Raw genomic sequence first — 22,629 nt, 5'->3', positions numbered from 1 at the left:
CTCGGGAGGATGTACAATGGATCACATTTGGCCTAAGTGCTGTGGGCTTATACTCATCCTCCCTACTCTACAGATACAGATACATCATTCGTTGAAGTGGATAAAAACAACCCGGGAAACAGATATATAACGGTGGCAGAAACTTCCATTTGAAGCGAATTTTACGCACACTATGTGCGAAAAAATATCAATAAACCAGACTGTAAATTGCGGGAAAATATAGGATTTTCCAACAGGAACTTTGACAATTGATAACGGCCATCTTGTAAAAGCTACATCTGTTGAATTAGTTGTCATTTATTCAGTCTGTTTTGACAACTTACCATGAATGGATATAGCATTCAACAACACATGCAAATAATTAAATTGTTTTTTCAAATAGATGTTCCGTTCGGGCAACGTACCGCGCGCGTACGGTCGCCATGATCGTCCTACCGAGAAGACTATTCGCAATATGGTGGATGAATTTGAGTCCACTGATTCGGTAAACGATTGACCAACACCCGTACGTCGACGTAACGCAAGATCTTTCGAAAATATCGCCGCTGTCTGTGAGACTGTGCAGGAGATTCTGAGGCAGTCAATTTTGTGTCGCTCACAAGAAGTCGGTCTTTCGTCTGTCACCATTTTTGCGTCGCGACCTGGGCCTGCACCCGTACAAAACATAACTGATCCAGGAACTGAAAGTAAACGACCATAGACAACGACGTGTATTCGCAAAATGAGCTATGGATCAATTGGCAACTGATACTAATCTTCATCGTTTGGAGAGCCGGAAGTCAAGTTCCTTGGATACCTTGTTTCTGGCAAAGGCACGCAATCACTCCGGAGAAGGTCTCCTCAATTTAGGAGTATTCACGGCCCGAAACAGCAAAAGACCTCCTCAAGGGCTGGTGATAGGTGAATTATTAATCAGTCGTACACAGCGTTTATAAATAATAAAATTGATTAACAACACTAACAAACAGAAAATAACACTTTTATGAAGTTAGACAAAGAATTCGGGCATAAGTGGTTGATCCTTTTTGACTAAATTTATTACTCGACCTTTTGTCAGTGAGAAACTTACTTCCAATACAATTTTAGCAGAGGCATTTATTGATTCTGTTCTGAGATTTCGGCGGGGAACTAATCCTAATTCTGATTCATCTTCGGCGATGAGGCCCATTTCTGGATGAATTGGTACGTGAAAAACAAATTTGTCGAATTTGGGACGATACCAATCTACATGAGATCCAAGAGCGTCCTTTGCATCCCGAAAAAGTTACTGTTTAGTGTGGATTTTGGGCTGGCGGCGTCGTTGTCTTTGAGAAAGACGTTGGCCAGGCCATGACTGTCGACGGCGAGGACAAGGGTTGATGATTACCAACTTTTTTTGTCTGAATTGGGTGATCTGGACACCAACGACATGTGGTTTCAATAGAAAGGCGCAACGTGCCACACAGTCCACGGCACATTGGATATTCTGTACGAGCGATTTGAGGGCATGGTCATCTTACGTGTAGGTGATGTGAATTGGCCACCGAAAAGGTGCGATTTGATCCCGTTAGACTTTTTCTTGTGGGAATTCCTCAAGTCGTAGGTGTATGCGAATAAGCTACGAACCACAACGGTCCTCAAAGCCAACATAACCCATGCTATTCGGTCATATTCAGCCTGATTCAGGCGCCAGAGTCACACACACTTTGTTTTATTCAAATTCAAAGATAGCGCCTAATGAAAGTCCCTATACTACTAAGTCAAAGACGTACCAGGAATTGGTTATTGAAAAGAAAAATATGTATTATTCATCCAAATTTATTGCAAGGCCTTCAAAGTAGCCCTTTTCGAAATAATACACTTACTTCAGCGAACAACTCAATCATCAAAACATTTTTCAAACGCATGTCTTGAAAAGGATTTCAGTACTCGCTGCGAATACTCTTTGATGTCATATATCGACTGAAAGCGGTTGCCTCGATGTGGCAATTTGAGTTATAGAAACAGAAAAATATCGATCGGAGCCGTATCAGGTGAATACGGTATCTGTTCGTGTAAAAATGGAATAAAGTGGTCAAATACACTTGGAATATTGACAGTGGTATACGGTGATTGTACTCTAAATTAGAAAATTACTCACAAGTGGTTCAAGCTTTTCACACAAGGTTGAGAAGATGTAAATGACGACGCTCGCCCTGGGCGCCCCAGCACATCAACAGCCGATTGATATGCTGAGAAAGTGGAGAAAATTGTTATGGAGAATCATCGAATCACTACAAGAGAAGTTACTGAGGATGTCGGCATATCGGTTGGCTCATGTTATGCAATTTCTCGGAAATTTCAGCCATGAAGCGTGTGGCAGCGAAGTTCCTTCCAAAATTGCTGAATTTCGCCAAAAAATACGTCTTATGAGAATTACTCAGGATCGGCGCTCCAGATTTTCCTAAAGGGTTATAACTGGTGACGAATCATGGGTAGATGATTATAACATCGAAACCCAGTGGAGCCAAGACCAAAAAAGGACGCCAAATTCGACCAAATGTCAAGGTTTTGTTGACTGTTTTCTTTGGTTCCCGCAGTGCATCATGAGTTCTTACAACATGGGCGTATGGTCAATAAGAGTGTTATCTTGAAGTTTTGCGCCGCTTGCGAAAAGCAATACGAAGAAAACGTCTGGTATTATGGAAAAACCATGCGTGGCTTTTGCATCATTATGCACCTGCTTTCTCGCCATTGTTTGTTCGTAATTATTTGGTCAAAAACAACACCGTAGTCATGCTTCAGCCACCGTATTCACCAGACTTGGCGCCTTGCAATTTTTTCTTGTTTCCAAAATTGTAGAGACCCATGGAGGAACGGTGTTTTTCGATGATTGAGAAGATCAAAACCGAATTCATTAGAGGAACTGCAGCAAATTTGGAATACTGATTTGTTTTTTGGGAATAACTAGAGAAGAAAATGGCTTAGCCCAATGAAAAATACATCAAATGGTTTGAAAATTATAAAACTTCAATAATAGAAGAAGAATAAAACAAAACGAAAATTAAGAACATTATCAAAATTTTAATCTACCTAAAAAACTCCAAAAGCTATATTTGACTTATGGTGCAGATAATTTGGAATATATTATTCCAAATTATGATCACTTTTTTTCTTTGACTTTGCTTACACTTTTCCTTACTATCTAATAATTTTTTTATTTTTGTAACAGTTTTATAGTTTTCAGTTCTCTTGGTAATACTCACTATAACAAAATAGCTCACACTAATATAATTATTGAGTAATAATCAGTCACAATAATCACAGATGCAATATCCCAAATTACATTCACTTTCGGTATTCCAAATTAACAACATGATATCCTGAACTAAAATTTCATATCACATTTTTAATTTCAGGAATATTAACAAAATAAAAGTAAAACCATTAACTAAAAAGGTCGCTTATTAGTTTAAATAATTACAAGAAAGATTTTATGTAATATAGTAGCTAAATGATTATCAATGATTGCTTTCTTACCGAAAAAAGTTTGAAATTTGACGTTTCGCTTCTACGAGGTGGCAGCTGGAATGTCAAGATGGCGACCGCCATTAATATTTATTCCATATATACTCTGAAATAATAGCATTTCCTGTAACTGGGTACTCCCGTTGGAAATAAATCGCTTTTTTTTATTATAAACAGATTGAGATTTTAAATCTGGTATTTTGTTTGATTAGCAGGTGGAAAGATCAGGACCTCGGGAGAAATTATTGGTGAGTTTTGTGTGTGTGTGTGTGTGAGTTTAAAAGAGTCCATTATCGAAAACACATCATCTTTCTCTCGAATGTTTTTACGAATCACATACATTAACAGTATCATCTGCAGAACTGTATATGCAACCAGAGAAGTTGAAAGTAAGTTTTTTTACGACAGTGAAACCATAGTAACAAAATTACGTCACTATGGTGAAATCATTTTGAACAGCTAAATAAAAGAGTAATGTACCGGGTCTTATGAATTTACTAGTTAATATTATATAACACCTCCCACAAAAAATGATTAGACCTCGTATGAATATCACGCCGCCCATGCCATTAAAAGAAACTGCCGATGTTCGGTAACTATTTAGTTTTTATGCCATTCGAATTGACTTCGTATATACTATACCTCTCGATCAAATAGCTCTTGATCTGCTCCTGTGTTGGCCCTGAAAAATTCTAATACGAATGATTAAAATCATCAAAACAAGGTAGATATTGTTATCTTTAAAATGTAGACAGGTAGGTACTCAGTGGAAGATTACAATTTATTCAATTCACCTGCGAACTCTCATGTATTACATGAGGCACTCAGAGAGAAAATAAAACACATAGTAAGGTTTAAAAGCCTACTAAACAACTTCCATATTGAAATAATAAAGTTTATCATCATCAATAAGGGCAATAATGAATGAGAAAATGCCTATTGCAAATATTTGAGTGAAAATAAACTTTGATGCTATGACGTGTCGGATCATTTTTATGTATCGCTCTCCAGCTTCCTGAAAGAACGTTTCCTGCAAGTGGGTGTCGATGGATATCTCTCGAATACTTTTACCATCAACGCTGGTGTGTCCCAGGGATCCATATGGTCTCCATATGCATATGCATATCTTAATCAGGATCTAGAAGTGATTTCGAATTGGGGTGAAACTAACCAGGTTCAATTCAATGCCCCAAAAACCCAAGCATCGGTTTTCTCCAAAAAAGATAAATGTCTCCGAACCGGCTATAATAATGTCAGGCAGACAATTCCGCTTTCTGTTTCTTTGAGTTTCTTGTGAGTTAAATTGGAAATAATGTCTTGGCACAATCATGTCGCTGGAATTGCAAAAACTGTTTCTCAGAAGCTTGGAACACTGTTACGAAGCAGAAAACTGTACACACCCTAACAACTTATGGTGCTTTATAAAGCTCAGATAATAATAATAATAATAATTGCTTTCATTGACAAAATGTAGTACAGCATTTAGTAGACATAAAAAAAGACAGGCAGTTCTTAAATGATATCATACATTTTTGTCAAAAGGCAGAATTCAGGTTCTGATCTTGTCATTTGAGTAACGCAATCAGAACTTGCTCTTCCATTCAACCGTCTTCAAAACAATAATTACAAATGAATTCTAATCATCAACCACTTATGCTATCACCTATCCTTCTTTCGTTCAATGAACGACAATGAAAAAACAATTAAAAAAAATAGAAAAATGTTAACTTAAATCGCCTACAAATCGATAACGAAAACTAGTAAAGGAACAGAAAAATGTTGGCTAATTATTTTACCTAGAAACAGATATTTGCATGTATATACACATAGGCATTCATATACACACATATATAAGTGGATCATTATTTACAGCTAGACAATAAATTTGGTAGAAGAAATTCATTTAAAAGTAAATCATCTTTCAGCTTTTTTCTGAATTTTGCAAGCGACAGTGACTTCAATGTGTCAGGGAGTCGATTATACAGCCGAGATATATTATATGAAAAGGAGCATCGAAATAATGAAGTTTTATAGGATGGAGTGGCTAAATAATGTTTGAATCTCAAGTTCAGGTGATGAACATCGGAGCGGAAGCTGATCTTTTCATAAAGATAACTCGGTACTTTCGTAGAGATTGTATTATGAAATGAAATGCAAGAGTGGAATATTCTTCGGGCCTCCATATTCAGCCATCCTAGACTACTCAAATGATGAGAAATAGGTTGTCGCCTATTTGTTCCAATGATAAGTCTTAAACAAGAATTCTGCAACGTTTGTAGTCTTCTTTTGTTAAACTGTAACAAACGTGGGCCATATACAGTATCCGCGTAGTTTGCGTGAGATAGTACCAAGGCATCACACAGCAATTTCTTGAACTGTCTATTGAGAATCTCCCTATTCGAATATATAGTTTTCAAGCTGCAATATCCCCTCTTCAGGATTAGTGAAACATGAGGTGAAAATCTGAGAGACTGATCTATTGTGAGACCAAGATTTTTAGCGCGCTCAGACAAACTAAGATTAACATCATCAAGAAGAATCGAAACTTGATTTTGACATCTTTTTCTCATTGCTGTCCTCCCGAATAGCATGGCAACAGTTTTAGAAGGATTGATTGTTAGACAGTATTTTTTAGAGGTGGTTAATAACGAATTCAGATCTTGGTTGATTTGTTGGCAAGCTATTGCCGGTGAACTTTCAGGAAATTGCATATAGATTTGAGTGTCATCTGCGTAACTGTGAATTTTAGTATACTTGAGACATCTGGGAAATTGTGACGTATATATCACGAATAATGCAGGGCCAAAGATAGACCCTTGGGGGACACCTGCAAAACCTCCAAGATAATCTGAAGGATGATTATTCAGAATAACACATTGGGTTCGACTGTTCAAATAGTTATCAATTAGACCGGCAGAAGAATTCGCAAATCCAAGATATTTTGATAAGGCAATTAAAAGCTGATGGCATATTCTATCGAAAGCTTTGGAAAAGTCTATTGATACAAGAACAGAAAGTTCATTGCTATCGATTGATTTGTGAATATCATCTACGACTTTTAAAAGCGCAGTCGTGCAACTATGGCCTGGTCTAAAACCTGATTGGGACGATGTTGATATTTTATCACCATTTTACCATCAGAACTTTGTTGGACTATTTTTCTCATGTATGGAGCTTTGCCCGTAAGCATACCCTGAAGCTGCTGGATTCCATCCTGAAAACGGCCATCCGCCGCGAACATCACACCTTGACAGTCTGGAACGTCGAAAAAAGGTTGGGGATTTGTCTCTCTTCTCTAGATACCTTCACGGAGAGTGTTCAAGTGACTTGGCACATTTGATTCCACCAAGAGCGGAACATATCAGAATTACGCGACAAACTGTGGCTGCTCATCTTTTTAAGGTTTAACTCAGTACACCTCTAACTTCACTGTTTAATAACTCTTTCGTTTGGAGAACTGCATTTATGTGGAATAAACTTCCCGAGAACGTTTTTCCAAATGGATTTAATCTCCAGCGATTCAAATCCAATGTGAATCGCTACTTTTCCACAGGCACCGCTCTAAGTGCTCTGTTGTGCTCGTGCCTTCATCAAATATATTCATAATTTTTATTAGATTCCTTCATTAGATATTAGATACCTTTTTATACTAGTTTTACCCGCGGTGATTTTACCAATTTTTAAAAATTATTACCTAACCTAACCTAACCTAACCTACTCTACTCTACTCTACCCTAACCTCACCTAATGTAACCTAACCTAACCTAACCTAACCTATCCTAACCTATCCTAACCTAACCTAACCTAACTTGACATAACATAACATAACCTAAAGTAACCTAACCTAACCTAGCCTTATCAATAAAGTAGCTAGATTTTGAGATTTTTTTGACGAAAAATTTTTTTCTTACATATTTTTTTTTAATAAAAAGTATCGTACGTTACTTCTAATACCTCCAAGGACATGTGTACAAAATTTCATGATGATCGGTTGGGTAGTTTTCGCGTGAAACCGTGCCAAACAAACTTACATTCGCATTTATAATATTAGTAGAGATGTAACAAAAATTACTATACAAATCAGTATTTCTGAGCATTACTGAAACGCCTCTGAACAAATTGATCAAACTACAACCATGACGACTTGTTTTTATCGCCCAGATAACGCGAAGAATTTTGAAAATATATGAAAGCATTCAAATGTGTTGAAGAAAGTGACCAGTGAGCAAGTAAAATAAGTAACAAATGAAAAAAAGTAACAAATGGACGAGTATCTTGCCTCCTCGATCACCATGTTGGTTTCTATCCGATTACTTTTTATAAGAAATAGTATTGTTTATGACTTTGTGAGAGATACAGCCGAAATGTTAAGGATACTTCTGTTGAAACTCCTCCTTGAACAGCAACAATATATACATCTCGAAGTCTCAAGATCCTTATCAAAACTTTTTCGTTTTTTTTTAATTTGAATGGAAACGTTATTCTGAATTTCAATGAAATCGAAAAAAATACGCGACGTACAGTCAATGCATTTAACGGCGTCAAGTAAGTCGGGTGACTCGGGTGCCGGCTCCGCGGTGTCATGTCAAGGCACGATATATTTCAGCAATGAAATCCTGTTGTTGAAAAATACGAGTTTAGTTATTTGGATACTCTGTTTATAAATTCGAACATTGTATCTTCAATAATGGTATGTTTGTTTGAAAGTAGTTGACAATATGTCATGGTGAATTTTACTAGTTCGGACTTCCATTGTATAATATGATACTAATATGATTTAAAATCTCTGAAAGAAAATGAATAGCTGAAAATAACAACAATTAAACGTGAAATGAAATTCCAATGAAATGAAAAATAATTAAAAAATTTAAAATTGAACAATTATGAATTAAATGAAGAAAATAATTATTTCGAACCTAGTTACCTCACGACGTTTCGATTTTCAGTATTCACAAACTTCTTCGCATGATGGCTGATCTATTCCTCCGAGAGACGACCATTTATAGGTTATTAGAATGCTTTCACCTATCCCCTCTTTCCCCCTTCTGCTTCACCGTTTGTCCATGTTATTGAAGGTTTCGATATGTTGCGTATACCTACGCTAGCTTGGCTGAATGCGCCATTAGACAACATATATGTAGCTTCTTTGAACTTCCTCTTTACCAGTTGTCCTCCCTGTGAATGATCTCAGCTTTGGACCACTTGATGATATGTTGATTAATGTCCAAACATGCTCTGCTCTTCCCGATTTTCAAATTTCTTCTCGCTGTCTGTTTCTCTTGTGCTCGACAATGCGCACTTTCAATGGCCTCTTATTTTCATCGATATAGGATTTGCCGCACTCACAAGGTATCCGGTAAATTCAAGTCTTGGAATTGCATTTGGTGGGCTGGTTTTCGTGAGGCTACTACGCATGGTATTTCCTGGTCTGAAGCAGGTTCTGACGTTGGGAGGGCAAGCACTGGTTGTGGCGGCTTCTCTTCCTTGTGAGGCTCTTGCTGTATTCTAGCCAAAATCTGTTTCACCATCACTTTGGAGTAAGCATTCCGTTGGAGATCTGATGTTTGTTAAAGATCTGATGTCTAGTTCTTTCTCGAGACCTTCCTTCGTATTACAGAGCCCGAAAGCACGGTCTATTAGAGTCTTGATGATTTCTCTTTTAATCGATTGGTGGTGCGTGGATTCGTGATTCAGATACTGTCCCGTGTGGGTGGGTTTTCGGTATACAGATGTTTCCCACTTAGTGTTGGTCCTCTTCACTAATACGTCTAAGAATTGCAATTCGTTGTGGATTTCCTTTTCCATTGTGAAGGTGAAGGTTTTACGCTAATGATTTACTTCAGAAAGGTGTCGAATTCTGTATTGCCATGGTTCTATAATATAAAGGTGTCGTCAAAGTATCTCCACCAGACCCAGAACTTCTTGTGGGTTCTTCAAAGGCCAAACCACTCCATATGTTGGCTATAACTGTTGGCTATGAATTTTTTATGGTACTTTCAAATAAAAGTTCTTGTTGAAATGTTTCGTTGTTATTCACGTAATAAAATAGAATCAATTTCAAGAGTTTCCCCATATCGATGAATGCAACTGAAAATATTTCAGTAATTAATTTTGACAAATACCACTAGTTCAAACATTTTTTTCCGGTGAGTGTCAGTTCTTTCAAACTTTGCTGGAAAGTATTGCTAAATAACAAAGTTTCCGTCAGAGAATGGAAATTAATTGATATTATTACTTTCGATGAAAACCAATACTAAAACAGTTTTCTTTGCCACCCTGTAATTTTTCCATGTATTGATTGAATCAGTTAATAAACCGAATCCGACGATCTAATTCAGTATAAGCATCCTCTCTTGTATGTATCGCCGACGGCAATAAAAAGGAACCTTCTTTATTGTCCTCCATCAGAATTTACGAGCATAAATAACCCATTAGGGTTGTGAGAACTGCCCCTCGAGGACCATGACAAAGTGAGCCCTCGCGATATTATCTTGTCGACGGATTGTAAAATGAATCCCTCGGAATCGCTTCACATAAATTAATGAAATGACAATTACAGGGTATGTACGTGGTTGATGAACTTTTACTGGCAAGAATCGGTTTTCGACATATGCAGTGCAGAATCTGCATTTTTGTGAATTTATGGAAAAAATGATTGCTTGAAAAGTTCACAAAAATCGCTCACCACTTTCTTCAATGAATCGGTACGACCAATCAGCCTTACATTCTTCCTGTTGAGGAGGATACTGGATGGATACTGGCATTATATGCATCCCCCTGAACAACCACCAGTACCTATGCTTATCAAACCGGCAAATCGACAGATTTAGCATTAAACAAACTTGTAGAGAAAATCTGCCAATCCCTTGACAAGGATATTGCGATTGATGTATTTCTTGATGTTAAAGGAGCATTTCACAATGCAGTACCTAAATCTATAGGATCATCTCTGGCTAGGAAAGGTATGGAATCGACCATAACTGGCTGGATCTATGCCATACTGATAAACATAATTGCAACTACGACTCTTCAAGGCGAGGCCATTATGTTCAAGGTCACTAGAGGCTGCCCTCAAGGTGGGGTACCATCTCCCCTTCTGTGGTCACTCCTGATGGATAGCCAGCTCATGCAGATGACATTGTCATCTTGGCAAGGTTCACATCGGGAAGGGTAGCTTGTAATATCCTCCAAAGCACGATGAACGTTATTCACAGATGGTGCTTAAGGGAGCAGATGTCTATCTACCCCAGCAAAACTGTGATCATTTCCTTCACCAGGAGAAGATAAAAGGGCGATCTAACGCCACTCTCTCTCAAAGGTGGAGTCATTCTATTTGGAACGGGGTTGAAATATTTTGGCATTATCTTTAAAAAAACTCACCTGGAACGCTCTCTTGGAGAAAGTTTTACACAAAGCCAGACTGTCCTTATGGACATGTCGAAAGACATGTGGTAAAACTTGGGGTTTAGGTCCCAAACATATCCATTGGATGTATGTGATGATTGTCAGAACAATGATCACTTATAGTGCAATTGCCTAGTGGCCGAAGGCTTTACAGAAAATGACCAGGCAAAGCTCTCTGGCTTACAGAGACAGGCTTGTCTGGCCATCAGTGGTGCCATCAGTACTACACTGTCAGCCGCCGTGGAGACTCTACTACATTCAGCTCCTCTGGAGGGAGAGGCTAGATGGACTGCATATAGACTTGTGCACATTGTCAATTGCATAAATCAATTTAATGCAGAGTGCAACAGACTGTTGATTGACACTGGAAGTCACAGCATTCTGGAAATGACCTCTGACTTTAAGCCTACAACTGTCAACTACGAACTGCCTTATAAAGTACTGTCATAAATCACTTATCGAGGAACAAGTACAAATCAAAACACAAGACCTCACATTCAATATATTAAACAGAACCATACACATTCCTAGAAAAGATCTAACACAAAGAAGAGTACCTGATGCAGTACAAATACAGGCAAATTTACCTGAAGTACCTGAAATACCTGAGTTAAGACGCTCTGACCGTATAAAGAGGCAGACGACAAGATAACAAGTTCAGTTTGAGGAGTGCCTAGAAGATGACAGTACTACCAACTGTCGAAAGCGCTCGCAGATAATTAATAATATATATATATATATTATATATATATATATATATATATATATATATATATATATATATATATATATATATATATATATATATATCAAACAATAACGGTCCAAGTACTGATCCTTGGGGAACTCCATTTTTGGTGGGGCGGAGATCAGAAATACTTGAACCTATTTTTACTAGTTGTTGTCTGTGAGTTAGATAGAATGATAATAGTTTGTGAAGTACACCTCTAATGCCGTAACACTCTAACTTAAGCAACAGAAGGTCATGTGACCTTCATGATCATGGTATGACTTCCGCTTAGGAGGTTTATACACTGGTGTTTTGAACAATCTTGACGTGTTTTTTTTATTTTTCACGAAAAGTTATGGCATTTTGGTATAAAAGTTTTGGAAATTTCATGATTCTATATCTGTGGAAATCTAGTGAAATCTGGAGAATAATTTCTCTGAACTTTCAACGTTATCCATCAAATATATGGGGATTATTACAGACGTCGATATCCTGGAACGACGCTGCTGCACCAAAACCTTGAATTCAATTTGAAATTTATTCAGAATATTATATCACACTAGTAAATAACATATAGCTCTTTCTTATCTATTTCCTGGATCCCTCATATGAATCAAAACACAGCCCCTCCCAATCTCGAATATATATGATAGTGGTATCGAATTTGTCCTCGCAATGTGCTGCCGCCATTCAATATGCGAAATTGCTCATATTTTATCGTATCGCCATAAAAATCTGGCAAACAATCGAGGAAATAGAGAGATATGTTGATCAGGAGCGTGTTTCAAGAAGGAAGGGAAATCTGAATTATCCGTGAACTAGTGTCGATATTGCTTTTAAATCAATTTCGTGGTGATTTGATCATAATATTATCAGATTAAGAATGGTTGTCCGCGAATTGAATTTAATGCCAAGGACATATTTTTGACTGTAGATCATCTATCACTTCTGTATAACATATTCAGTTTTTGACAAGTGATACCTCACTGCACTGTTTTAATCTCAACATAAACTCTTCAAAGCAAATGAAGGAACACTTCTTTATGACCTTGTAATTTTTTAAACAGTAAAAAAACGTATTATATGTTATGTTATTTTGAAAGGCTCTGCAAATGGCAACCAAATATATGCTAGATTATTGAATAACTTTCTGTTGTGTATTGAGTATACGTGAGAAAAGTGAAGAACTACCAAAATCAAAAAGAAAACCCTTTAATTCATTGAAATCAAAAGTAAACAATAAGTTATTTTTGTGTTATAATCAATGGCTCAGTATCTTGCGTTTCCTCCCGGACAAAAATTATAGCTCGGATTCGCCGGGACATGGTTCTTATGAGGTTTTCTTGAGGCAAACGCTTATACTCTTCTTGAAGAGCGATTTCCAGCTCATCCAATGTGGTTGGTTTTGACGGCTTCAGATGCTTATTCCCAGTTAACCCCAGACATTGATGGGATTTTTGTCATTCTTTCTAAAAGTATCTGCCAATAATTATACTACCCACAAAAATATACTTGCATTAACTTTGTTTTATAAAGTATTTTTTGGCCGGGTGCTTATACAGAGCAAGATTTCAGGAAAAACAAGTAAAAGTAATTTTTTAACGCTCAGGCATTGAATAGTCATTTACGTAACAAGTCCGGGAAATACTGTTTTTTGAAGAGTAGAGAAAATTTTAGAGTCCAATAAAACTGTTTTCAGACATGATGCGTACACTTATTTTCGGCAATCGTGTAGAATAACAAACCAGTGAGACACATTTCTTCATTATATTTCTTTGTAGGACAAATTTTCAAACATTTCAATTCTTGTTCATATCAAATATTGAAATTCGAACAAAAGATATCTTTTTACAGAAACATTATGATTCTCTTTAATATAATTCAAGCAATTGCTAGTTTTGGAGGGACTCAATTTGTTCGAAATGTTCAGTATATTTGACTTTTGTTGAAATCATATTGATTCTTTCCATGTGATAATTTTTGAATGGTCCTGGTAAACTTTATTTTGTTCTCAGCAACATTGGTAGACTTCCAGCCACCGTGCCCTTACAAATTTGTGATGTTGACAACATTACCAGCAAATAACGTTGCTAAAGTTCGACGAATGCTATGGCCTATGTAAATTTTAGGACTGAGTAAATTTTAAAATTCTGCAAGTCTTAATCCGAGATTCTCAAAACTGTGAATACCAACTGGCTGAATTGAACATCTCTTTTTTTGTAATTCACGAGTAATCTGTTATTGACATTCTTGTTAGTTGTTTCAGTCTACACACACCACCTGACCCAAATAGTTGTTGCTACCTGAAAATAAAGATAATTAAATTGATAATTTTATACTCGTAGGTAGTGGCTGTTTACATTCATTTTCACTAAAATGATACTCTTCAACATAGAGTAGTACATGCTTCACAAGGTAAAGGCTTTGACGGTTTAAAATTTTTGCGTAAAATAAGCCAAAATTACATCCTCTATAATAGTTTCGCTTTTTTACATCGATCCAATTAGAGAACATATCCTGAACGTTTTCGTATAGTTCAAGTAAACGAGCTTCTAACAGCTCCCCTTTATTAATATAGTTAGGGAGCTAATATGTTTTGCCGTAAAAATGGGGTGTTCCATCGTGAGTGGCGGACAGTGTATATCACTTTGGCCAACCCCATTCAGGTGGTAGGTGCTGCATTTTGAGCATTTCCATCAGTCCAGAGAGTTTCATCGTTCTACCTCGAATATTACGGAAGATACGGGGGTGTTTCCATGAGAAGTGAGACACACTATATATATATATATATATATATATATATATATATATATATATATATATATATATATATATATAATATATATATAATCAGATGGTATCTTGAGGTTGCAGTCAAGGTCAATGATGAAAACTCTTTGCTAGTTTGTCAAGCTTTCGGAAATGTTTATTTCCTTCTTCAGGACAACTGAAAAGATGATTGTAAAAATATATGTATAAAACGTCACAGATATAACTTACTCAATATGAGATTAATATAAAAAATTACCAGCAAATCGAAACAAAAAATATTTTGAAAATTAATTTTGACATGAATCAATAAATGACAAGTATTTGTTGGTAACATAAAAATAATAATTTGTTTTTCATCAGTTATATACTGGATATACAGTACTATTTCTTCTTCGATTATCATTATCTAATTTAAACAAATAAGTATAAATTTGACTGAGACCATTCAAGTCAGTTCTTTCATTCATGGATTTTAATTCTTCATTTATGTGTATCATTTCTAGAAAAGAACGTTTGTAGGAATTTTGTTCAATTTCTAAAATACTAGCATTAGTATAGTCCATTTGGTGGTCTAATGAATTTGCATGTTCTGATAATGCATATGATAAAACATTTCTTCTGCAATCACTTTCATGAGACGTAATTCGACCTTTTAGAAGTCTTGAGGTCTGTCCAATATACACTTTATCACAATCTTTGCAAGGTATCTTATGAATGATATTATAATTTTGATCAGTATCAACATGTGTCTTTAATTTGAAAAGACCTGTTAATACTGATCAAAATTATAATATCGTTTATAAGATACCTTGCAAAGATTGTGATAAAGTGTATATTGGACAGACAGACCAGATATATATATATATATATATATATATATATATATATATATATGACTGACTAGCTAAGGAGAAATACGGAATATTGTTGTGGATGCAGTCAAAATTACTGAGCTGTTGTTTAAAGAATACTCTTTGTTATATGATCGAGCGAGCAAGTATTCGTGACTGTGGAAGGGGAGCCAAACAACTTAAATAATACCATAAATAATGATAATTTAAATATTTCAAATAGTGGAAATATACCTCCAAATATATTATTTTTGAAAACACTACCATATTTTTAGTATTTAACACCTAAAGTCCTGAACGGTTTCAAGAGTGAACATATTAAATTTGCTCAATGTATCGTTACCACTACTAATATTTTTTTTCCAAAATTAAAACTCTGTTGAAAACTTCAGAAAATTCAAATGTAGTAAATAATTAATAATATAAAAAATGGATTATACGAAATACAAAAAAACTGAAAAAAATGTCTTGAAGTGGATTGGTAATTTTATAGTTTCAGATATTTTTACTTGTATATGTTGTATTATTTTTGGTATGTCTTTATTCAATTTGTATGTTACACTATCCCTACTATAGACATGCAATGTTTCTAGGGATTAATACATTTGTGATTATAATTAAATAGCTGTCAGTCTTTATTTCGCTGCTATGATAATGATCAAATGCATTTATCAAACCACACCTACCAAGATGTTCAATACAATACCGATGTGATTCGTTCTGGCCTAGTGGCTGGAAAAAAATTGGTGAAAGTTATTCATTACAATATGAATACTATTTTCGAGTTCAAATTATCACTTTATTTCATATGAATTTATAAATACAACCACTGTTGAACAGCACATACGTTTCCGTTAATTTACTAACAATATTTTTCCAACAAAGTTTCTGCACCATATCCAAATCTGCCTTCTTGTCTTCATTTAATGGAAACAATTCGTATATCTACGCATTCCCTGCTAGATCAATTCGTAGCTAATGTAATTGCCTAATAGGATGAGGAAGTAACCAGAGCAGGACCAAGCGAGACACTCTAGTCTTATCCGAACCAATATCTAAGAACTAATTTGATAAACCCCCCTAGATTCGATGAGAATGCGTTTTGCAGCAGAAATCCATACAAATCAAGCGAAGTGAACGCGTACATCGTTGACACTCTACCCTCACATGATATAACTCGAACCATAACAGTGATTAAGTGTCCCCCAAGAACGTTTCGCAAGACCGATTAGTCGTTCTGATAGTCTTCCATCCCAAAGTTATTTCTCTATAGAAAACGAACGCTTAGATGTGGAGTTATATAATTTATGTAAATATCTAGGAATTCTTGAAAACACCCCAATCGTATTTCATAATCCTTAATATTTCTCAAAGTTTCTTCAGCAAGGAATGAATCTCGGAGATCCTGCCCTCATATCAGGATCCTTACTTTTTGTCAAGATCTCATTTAAAAAAAACCACAGATGACGTCAGAAATTTGAATGATAAATTCATAGATATTTGTTAACTACGTATGCTCATTGTCTAGAATATTGAATGTTTTGATTTGTATTTATTCCTCGGTAAGTGAATTATGACTCAAGGAGTACTTATCTATTTATATATATATATATATATATATATATATATATATATATATATATATATATATATTATATATATACACAAATAGAGATTTTATCGAGTGTTCATGATACAAATAAAAAATGAAACAATTCGTGGACACACCACTCCAAAAATAGCCAGAAACACGTGTCCGCGGTTTGCCCCCTTTTTTGGAGTGTTGTGTCCACGAATTGTTTGATTTTTGATATATAAATAAGTAAATATATTGATGCAGCTAGAAATAATATCTTGCAAAAGCCTCCTTCACTTTCAATAAGATTTATCCCCAGCAGTAAAAAAATTGTTATAATAGATCTTCTGGTAGATGTATTGATCGAAGAGGATTGACTAAAAGGCCATCAGGATCTTCTGATTTAACACCTATGAATTATTTTCTTTAAACTAAATAATTAAATAATCTAAGTAATTGTTAGTCATATACAATGTTTCAGTACGATACTAGCAATATCTAAACTTTTATAATGCTTTTCAGAAGATTTATAGAAAAATAAGTAATATAATGGTCAAGCAAGTAGTACATTTGAAACTGGCAATTGAAGTAACTTTGAAATACCTCCTAAACTTCTCCATTTAGGAATCTTAGATTTAAGAGTTTGTATCCAACCTTATTAGAGGAATGATGAAAATAAAGTATACATTCTTCTAAAATATACTCCTTTTGATGATCAAAAATCTTCAATTTGGTCATTATTACGCCTTGGTCAAAGACGAAACGGACTGGTTTAAGTTTGACGATAGTCGTGTCACGAAGTGTTCTGGCGATGTATTGAATTTATTGGAGCCTCTGGAGACACCCTACATTTTGTTTTATAAGAGAGAGGACATTGGCAGATCAAGATCTTCATATGATATGGTGCTGCAGGTTTTTTCGGGTTTTCCTGCAGCTGAAAAAGCAAATGCGCTACTGGAATCAATGAAGTCGCCCCGGAGCGGCAATTAATTTTTATTGTTGTTTTATAATTTCATGATTTGTATTTTGGAAGTGTTATTAAATATACATTGATATATCTGAAAAAAAACTTGTTTTTGCATGCCTTACATTTTATTGAACAGATGAAAAATCAGTTGTAGATCCTGCTCAAACTGAAACATGTATAAGATTAGTAAGGCAAGGAATAGTTGCTTTAGAAATTTTCATTGTAGCTTTGACAGAAAAACAGGTTTTTCGATAAATAGTTTTTTGACTGGAAAGCATGTTAAGAAAATCTGAATCTCTTCAATCAGAAAATTATCTTTCCGTCAGTGCCTATCAATTTCATTTCCTGAAAAATAATTTCCGAAAAAATTACTGCAAATGGCATTCGAGTGAAGTAAATTTGAAATAAATATTTATTTTCCTAAATTGATGGATGTAGCCGTTACTACGTGGTGGATCATCATGAAAAATGAGAAATAAAACGTCCTATGTTTTTTTATTAACACTATTAACATTAACACGCTTTTATTAGCTTCACCTGTATGTTTGTATGTTTGTTTGTTTGTATTTTCGTAACTTTCCTTTTCATTTCATATTCATTCCCGTATGAATGCTCAAGATCTGTATTTTTACAGAATTATCGATATTATTGCTTGATCTATTCGTGGGCAGATGGCGGTGTACGTAACCTCCTTGATATAATTCGAACTCACTTTACAGGTATTTCTTCATTTGAAAAAATTCTTTTTTTTATTTACACGCGCGCTTGCTGCCTTCCTTGGGCTTGGTAGCTGATTTTCAGGCTCCCTCTCCGGAATCGGAAAATATCAATGGTCATTTTTCTAAACAATATACGGCAAATTGATCCTGAAGTTTAGATAGAATAAATATAGTTTAAAAAAACTAAAAAACACGCTTTTATAACATACGAAACTAAAAAATAATAAAAATGAATATAGTTTAAAAAACTAATAAACACGCTTTTGAAGAACATCGAACTAAAAAGTTAAAAAAAAAATTTTGAATAAGCTTAAAACAATAACGAACGAAAAATACTAGTATTATTGTGAAAAAAGCGTGGGCGCTTTATGCCATATTTTTTTGTATATCAAGCGCCCGTCGCTTTTTTCAAAATAATACTAGTATTATTCGTTCGTTATTACATAAAAATGTATTGAAACAACGATAAAAATAAAAACAACAATAAAAATTATTGGGCGCTCCGGGACGACTTCATTGATTCCAGTGGCGCATTTGCTTTTTCAGCTGCAGGAAAACCCGGAAAACCCTGCAGCACCACATCATCTGAAGATCTTGATCTGCCAATGTCCTCTCTCTCTCTCATAAAACAAAATGTAGGGTGTCTCCAGAGGCTCCAATAGATTCAATATAATAATAATTCATTTAATAATAATGATAATTCATTTACCACCCTGTAGATTTCTATGGGTTGAACGAAGCCTGCAAAAACGGTAACTAATCTTTTATCAAGTTTTTTACAAACTGTAGGTTTTCGGCTAAAATGAATAATCTGAAAGTGTCGAGTTTGTACATTCTATGCAGTTCTTGCTCAGCAATTAAACTGGAAATATTGTGCTTTAACATGGAACGCCATCACTTACCATTGGCTGAGATGAATAGAGCTGTAGGGCTTCTTCAAGGTGGCATGCGACAAAATGATGTAGCTCTTCGTTTGGGGGTCTCCCAAAGTGTTATCAGTCGATTGTGGCGGCGTTTCCGTGAAACTGGCAGTCCAGCCGAACAACATCCAGGGCGAGGACGCGCTACAACTGCAGTTCAAGACCGATTTCTGGTCTTAACCGCAAGAAGACAACCGACAATCACAGCACCTGAGTTGGTTAACGTAACTATTGGTCGTGATACTGTCAGAAATCGACTGGGGCCACAGTTTTGTTTACAGACGAATACAGATTTGGATTTCATCCAGATTCTCGTCTAGTAAGACTGTGGAGACGACCTGGAAATGATGAACGTTTGAGACACGTCCAGGAAGTCCACACATACAGAGGTGGTACAGTAATGCTATGGGGCGAAATCATGATCGGCGGCAGAACCGATCTCGTTTTTCCAAATCGCTCCCTCACAGCTCGACAGTACCTCGACACCATTCTTCTACCTATCGTCCGTCCGTTTGCTGGTGCTGTTGGTGAAAACTTCCACCTAATGCACGATACTGCTCGTCAAAATGTCGCGCGTCTAGTGACTGACTGGCTCACCAACGAAGGAGTTGATGTATTGACATGGCCAGCACAATCACTGGACCTGAATCCCATCGAGCATGTGTGGGACATGCTTCAACGAAGAATTACTCCGCATATGGGGAACATTCACACAACGTTTCAATTGAGAGAGCTTTTAATCGCTGAATGGGCAAATGTACCTCAACAAGACATTGACAATCTCATTTTGTCGATGCACGATAGATGTAGGGCCGTAATAAACCAGCGTGGAGGCCATACTTTGTACTGATTCCAATTTTTTTCTGTATTATGATTTTTTTTCGGGGTGCCAGAGAAGAGCCATATTTTTTTTTAGTTTTGCTTATATGAACACTCAGTATTTTTGACCATTTAATAAATTTTGTTGTAAGTTACATTCGTTTAATAATCTCCCGTCAACTTTTTTTCCCTAAAGCGATCTAAAAAAAAATTATTGCCATTTTTAAAAATATCCCTAGACTTTTCCGATGTGTGTATGTCCAACCTTCCAAAGAGTTTCTTGCTTCCGTCAGAGATTGAGTCTTGTTTGAAGATCATCAGTGTTATTATGAGATTCACTGGTGCCTCAGCTATACTTGTTTCCTTTTAACAGCCAGTTAGTTTGGCGCATATTTGGTAATATAGTCGATTATCACCTGTTAAAAATTCCATTTTCAGATGATTTAACAATAAGCTTTGCACGGACTGGTTTATTAGTCATATCAGGAAAAGCTAGATTAAGTTCCAGAAATTCACATGAGTTTTCGCTACCTCTTGAACATTTACTACAAAGTAAACAACTGAGGATTTTTCCAGCAAAAGATTTACAAACACAAGGCGAGATGGACTATACGGAATCATTCAATCCAGAGCAGTCAGGAGTATTGATTTTGCTATTGTTTTGCTCACGAAGAGTATTCAACAAGAACCTCAAAAATTCTGAACAATCCTCTTGTTGTCCTAACGAGTATCTTCAACTTTTCAGTTCGATATTCTTCAAAAGCGTGTTTTTTAGTTTTTAAACTATATTTATTTTTTTTACCTCTTGTACTGTAGTGTTAGTTACAAATACAAGTGGTATAAAAATATAGCAAGTTTCTTTTTCCATTTTTCATTTATTTTCTTTCTGTCTACAATAGTGAGTAGGTGAGTGATGTAACGACAGTAACGACTATTTCTCACTGAAAAACAATCACAGGAAACAAAATGTTTTCAACAAATGTTTTCAAATAACAAACGTGCCTAGACTAAAAATGTTGTGTGCCGTATTAAATCTCACGTATCTATCTTAACTATAAATATATTACAAATATGGGTTACAGAATTGTACGTTTCACTATTAGTGGCATCAACGTACGTGTGTTCAAAAAATAAGGTGAATGTTCAAATTCCGCGGACTCGAAGGTACATGTAAGATCCATGAAGATACCCAGACATTGTTTGTTTTTGTCAAAACTTTCTTCAATAAATTATGGCATTGGCAGTCGAGACTCCTTTCCTAAAGCCATTTTGTTTTACTAGAAGTATACTGTGAGTATCTAGATAGGATGTTAAGTCATTATACATTTTTTTCTCCAAGATTTTAGAAAATACTGGCAGTATGGATATTTGTCTAAAATTATTTATTATAGATGGATCACCTTTTTTATAAGCGGGTAACATCTTTCCAATTGTCAATTCCGAAGGAAAATTGCCTTGTTCTAGACAACTGTTTATTATATTACATGATAGATCCATTACAAAATTCACACATTTTTTAAATATATATATATATATATATATATATATATATATATATATATATATATATATATGACAGATGATGACAGTTCTACCAACTGTCGAAAGCGCTCGCAGATAATTAATAGAAGATATAAAGCTTCAAATCCTTTTTGTAGAATTTAATATTGAAATACTCAAAATAAAGGAAAATTAGTTGCATCAATCAAATATATATATATATATATATATATATATATATATATATATATATATATATATATATATATATATATAATATACTTTATTGTCCAAAGAAAAAATCTTGTTCACAAAGTTAATTAATAAATATAAAAGAATACATAAATGTCATATGAATATAAAAATATAGATAAAATATAATGTAAACTTAAGTATAAAAACACTGAATAAAAAACCACAAACTATGGTTGAAACATACATACACATAAAACATGCTAAGTTAAAAATGATCGGTATAGAACTCAGTCAAACTGTAATAGGGTCTACTACTCAAAATTTCTTTAATCATGTTTCTGTACTGATTGGTATCAATATTCATCTCTTTAGTGTAAATCGGCAGATGGTTATACATCTTCACACCATTGTAAAATGAGGAGTCCTTGACCAGAGAGTTGCAAGGAATAGATCATTTTGAATTTTTCTGCACGCTCTGACGAGTTGTATAGTGATGAGTGGTAACCTCAAGTTTCACAGATGTTTCTTAATTAAACACACTGTTTCAAGAATACAGAGCTACAACCGTCAAATTTTTTTTATCTATAAACAGTTGCCTGCATGAATCACGAGGTTTAGCTTTGCACAAGTATCGTATAGCTCTCTTCTGTAATACAAATACAAACTCCAGCAAATTAAGGCTACACACAC

General features: G+C 35.2%; 2 protein-coding genes across 4 annotated transcripts in view; one reads left to right on the top strand and one right to left on the bottom strand.

Annotated features, from left to right (window-relative positions):
• The window catches only part of conv (insulin like growth factor binding protein acid labile subunit convoluted), a 44,482-nt gene extending 40,934 nt beyond the window's left edge, over positions 1–3,548 (bottom strand). Inside the window, exon 1 of the mRNA XM_074179718.1 lies at positions 3,499–3,548. The gene's annotated coding sequence lies outside the window, so the exon portion shown is untranslated. The remainder of the gene's footprint in view (positions 1–3,498) is intronic.
• rhea (Talin_middle and talin-RS domain-containing protein rhea) overlaps positions 1–22,629 on the top strand; it is a 113,640-nt gene that overhangs the window by 11,399 nt on the left and 79,612 nt on the right. For all 3 annotated transcript variants that reach the window (XM_074179712.1, XM_074179716.1, XM_074179717.1), the window contains exon 2: positions 3,699–3,734. In XM_074179712.1, coding sequence (XP_074035813.1) covers positions 3,699–3,734 — 36 coding nt within the window. The remainder of the gene's footprint in view (positions 1–3,698; positions 3,735–22,629) is intronic.

Source organism: Leptinotarsa decemlineata, unplaced genomic scaffold (assembly GCF_025532065.1).
Source record: "Leptinotarsa decemlineata unplaced genomic scaffold, Ldec_3_MD MMD2_tig00026282_RagTag_RagTag, whole genome shotgun sequence".
In the NCBI taxonomy this organism is placed as follows: Eukaryota; Metazoa; Arthropoda; class Insecta; order Coleoptera; family Chrysomelidae; genus Leptinotarsa; species Leptinotarsa decemlineata.
This window is presented reverse-complemented; position numbering and strand designations above follow the sequence as displayed.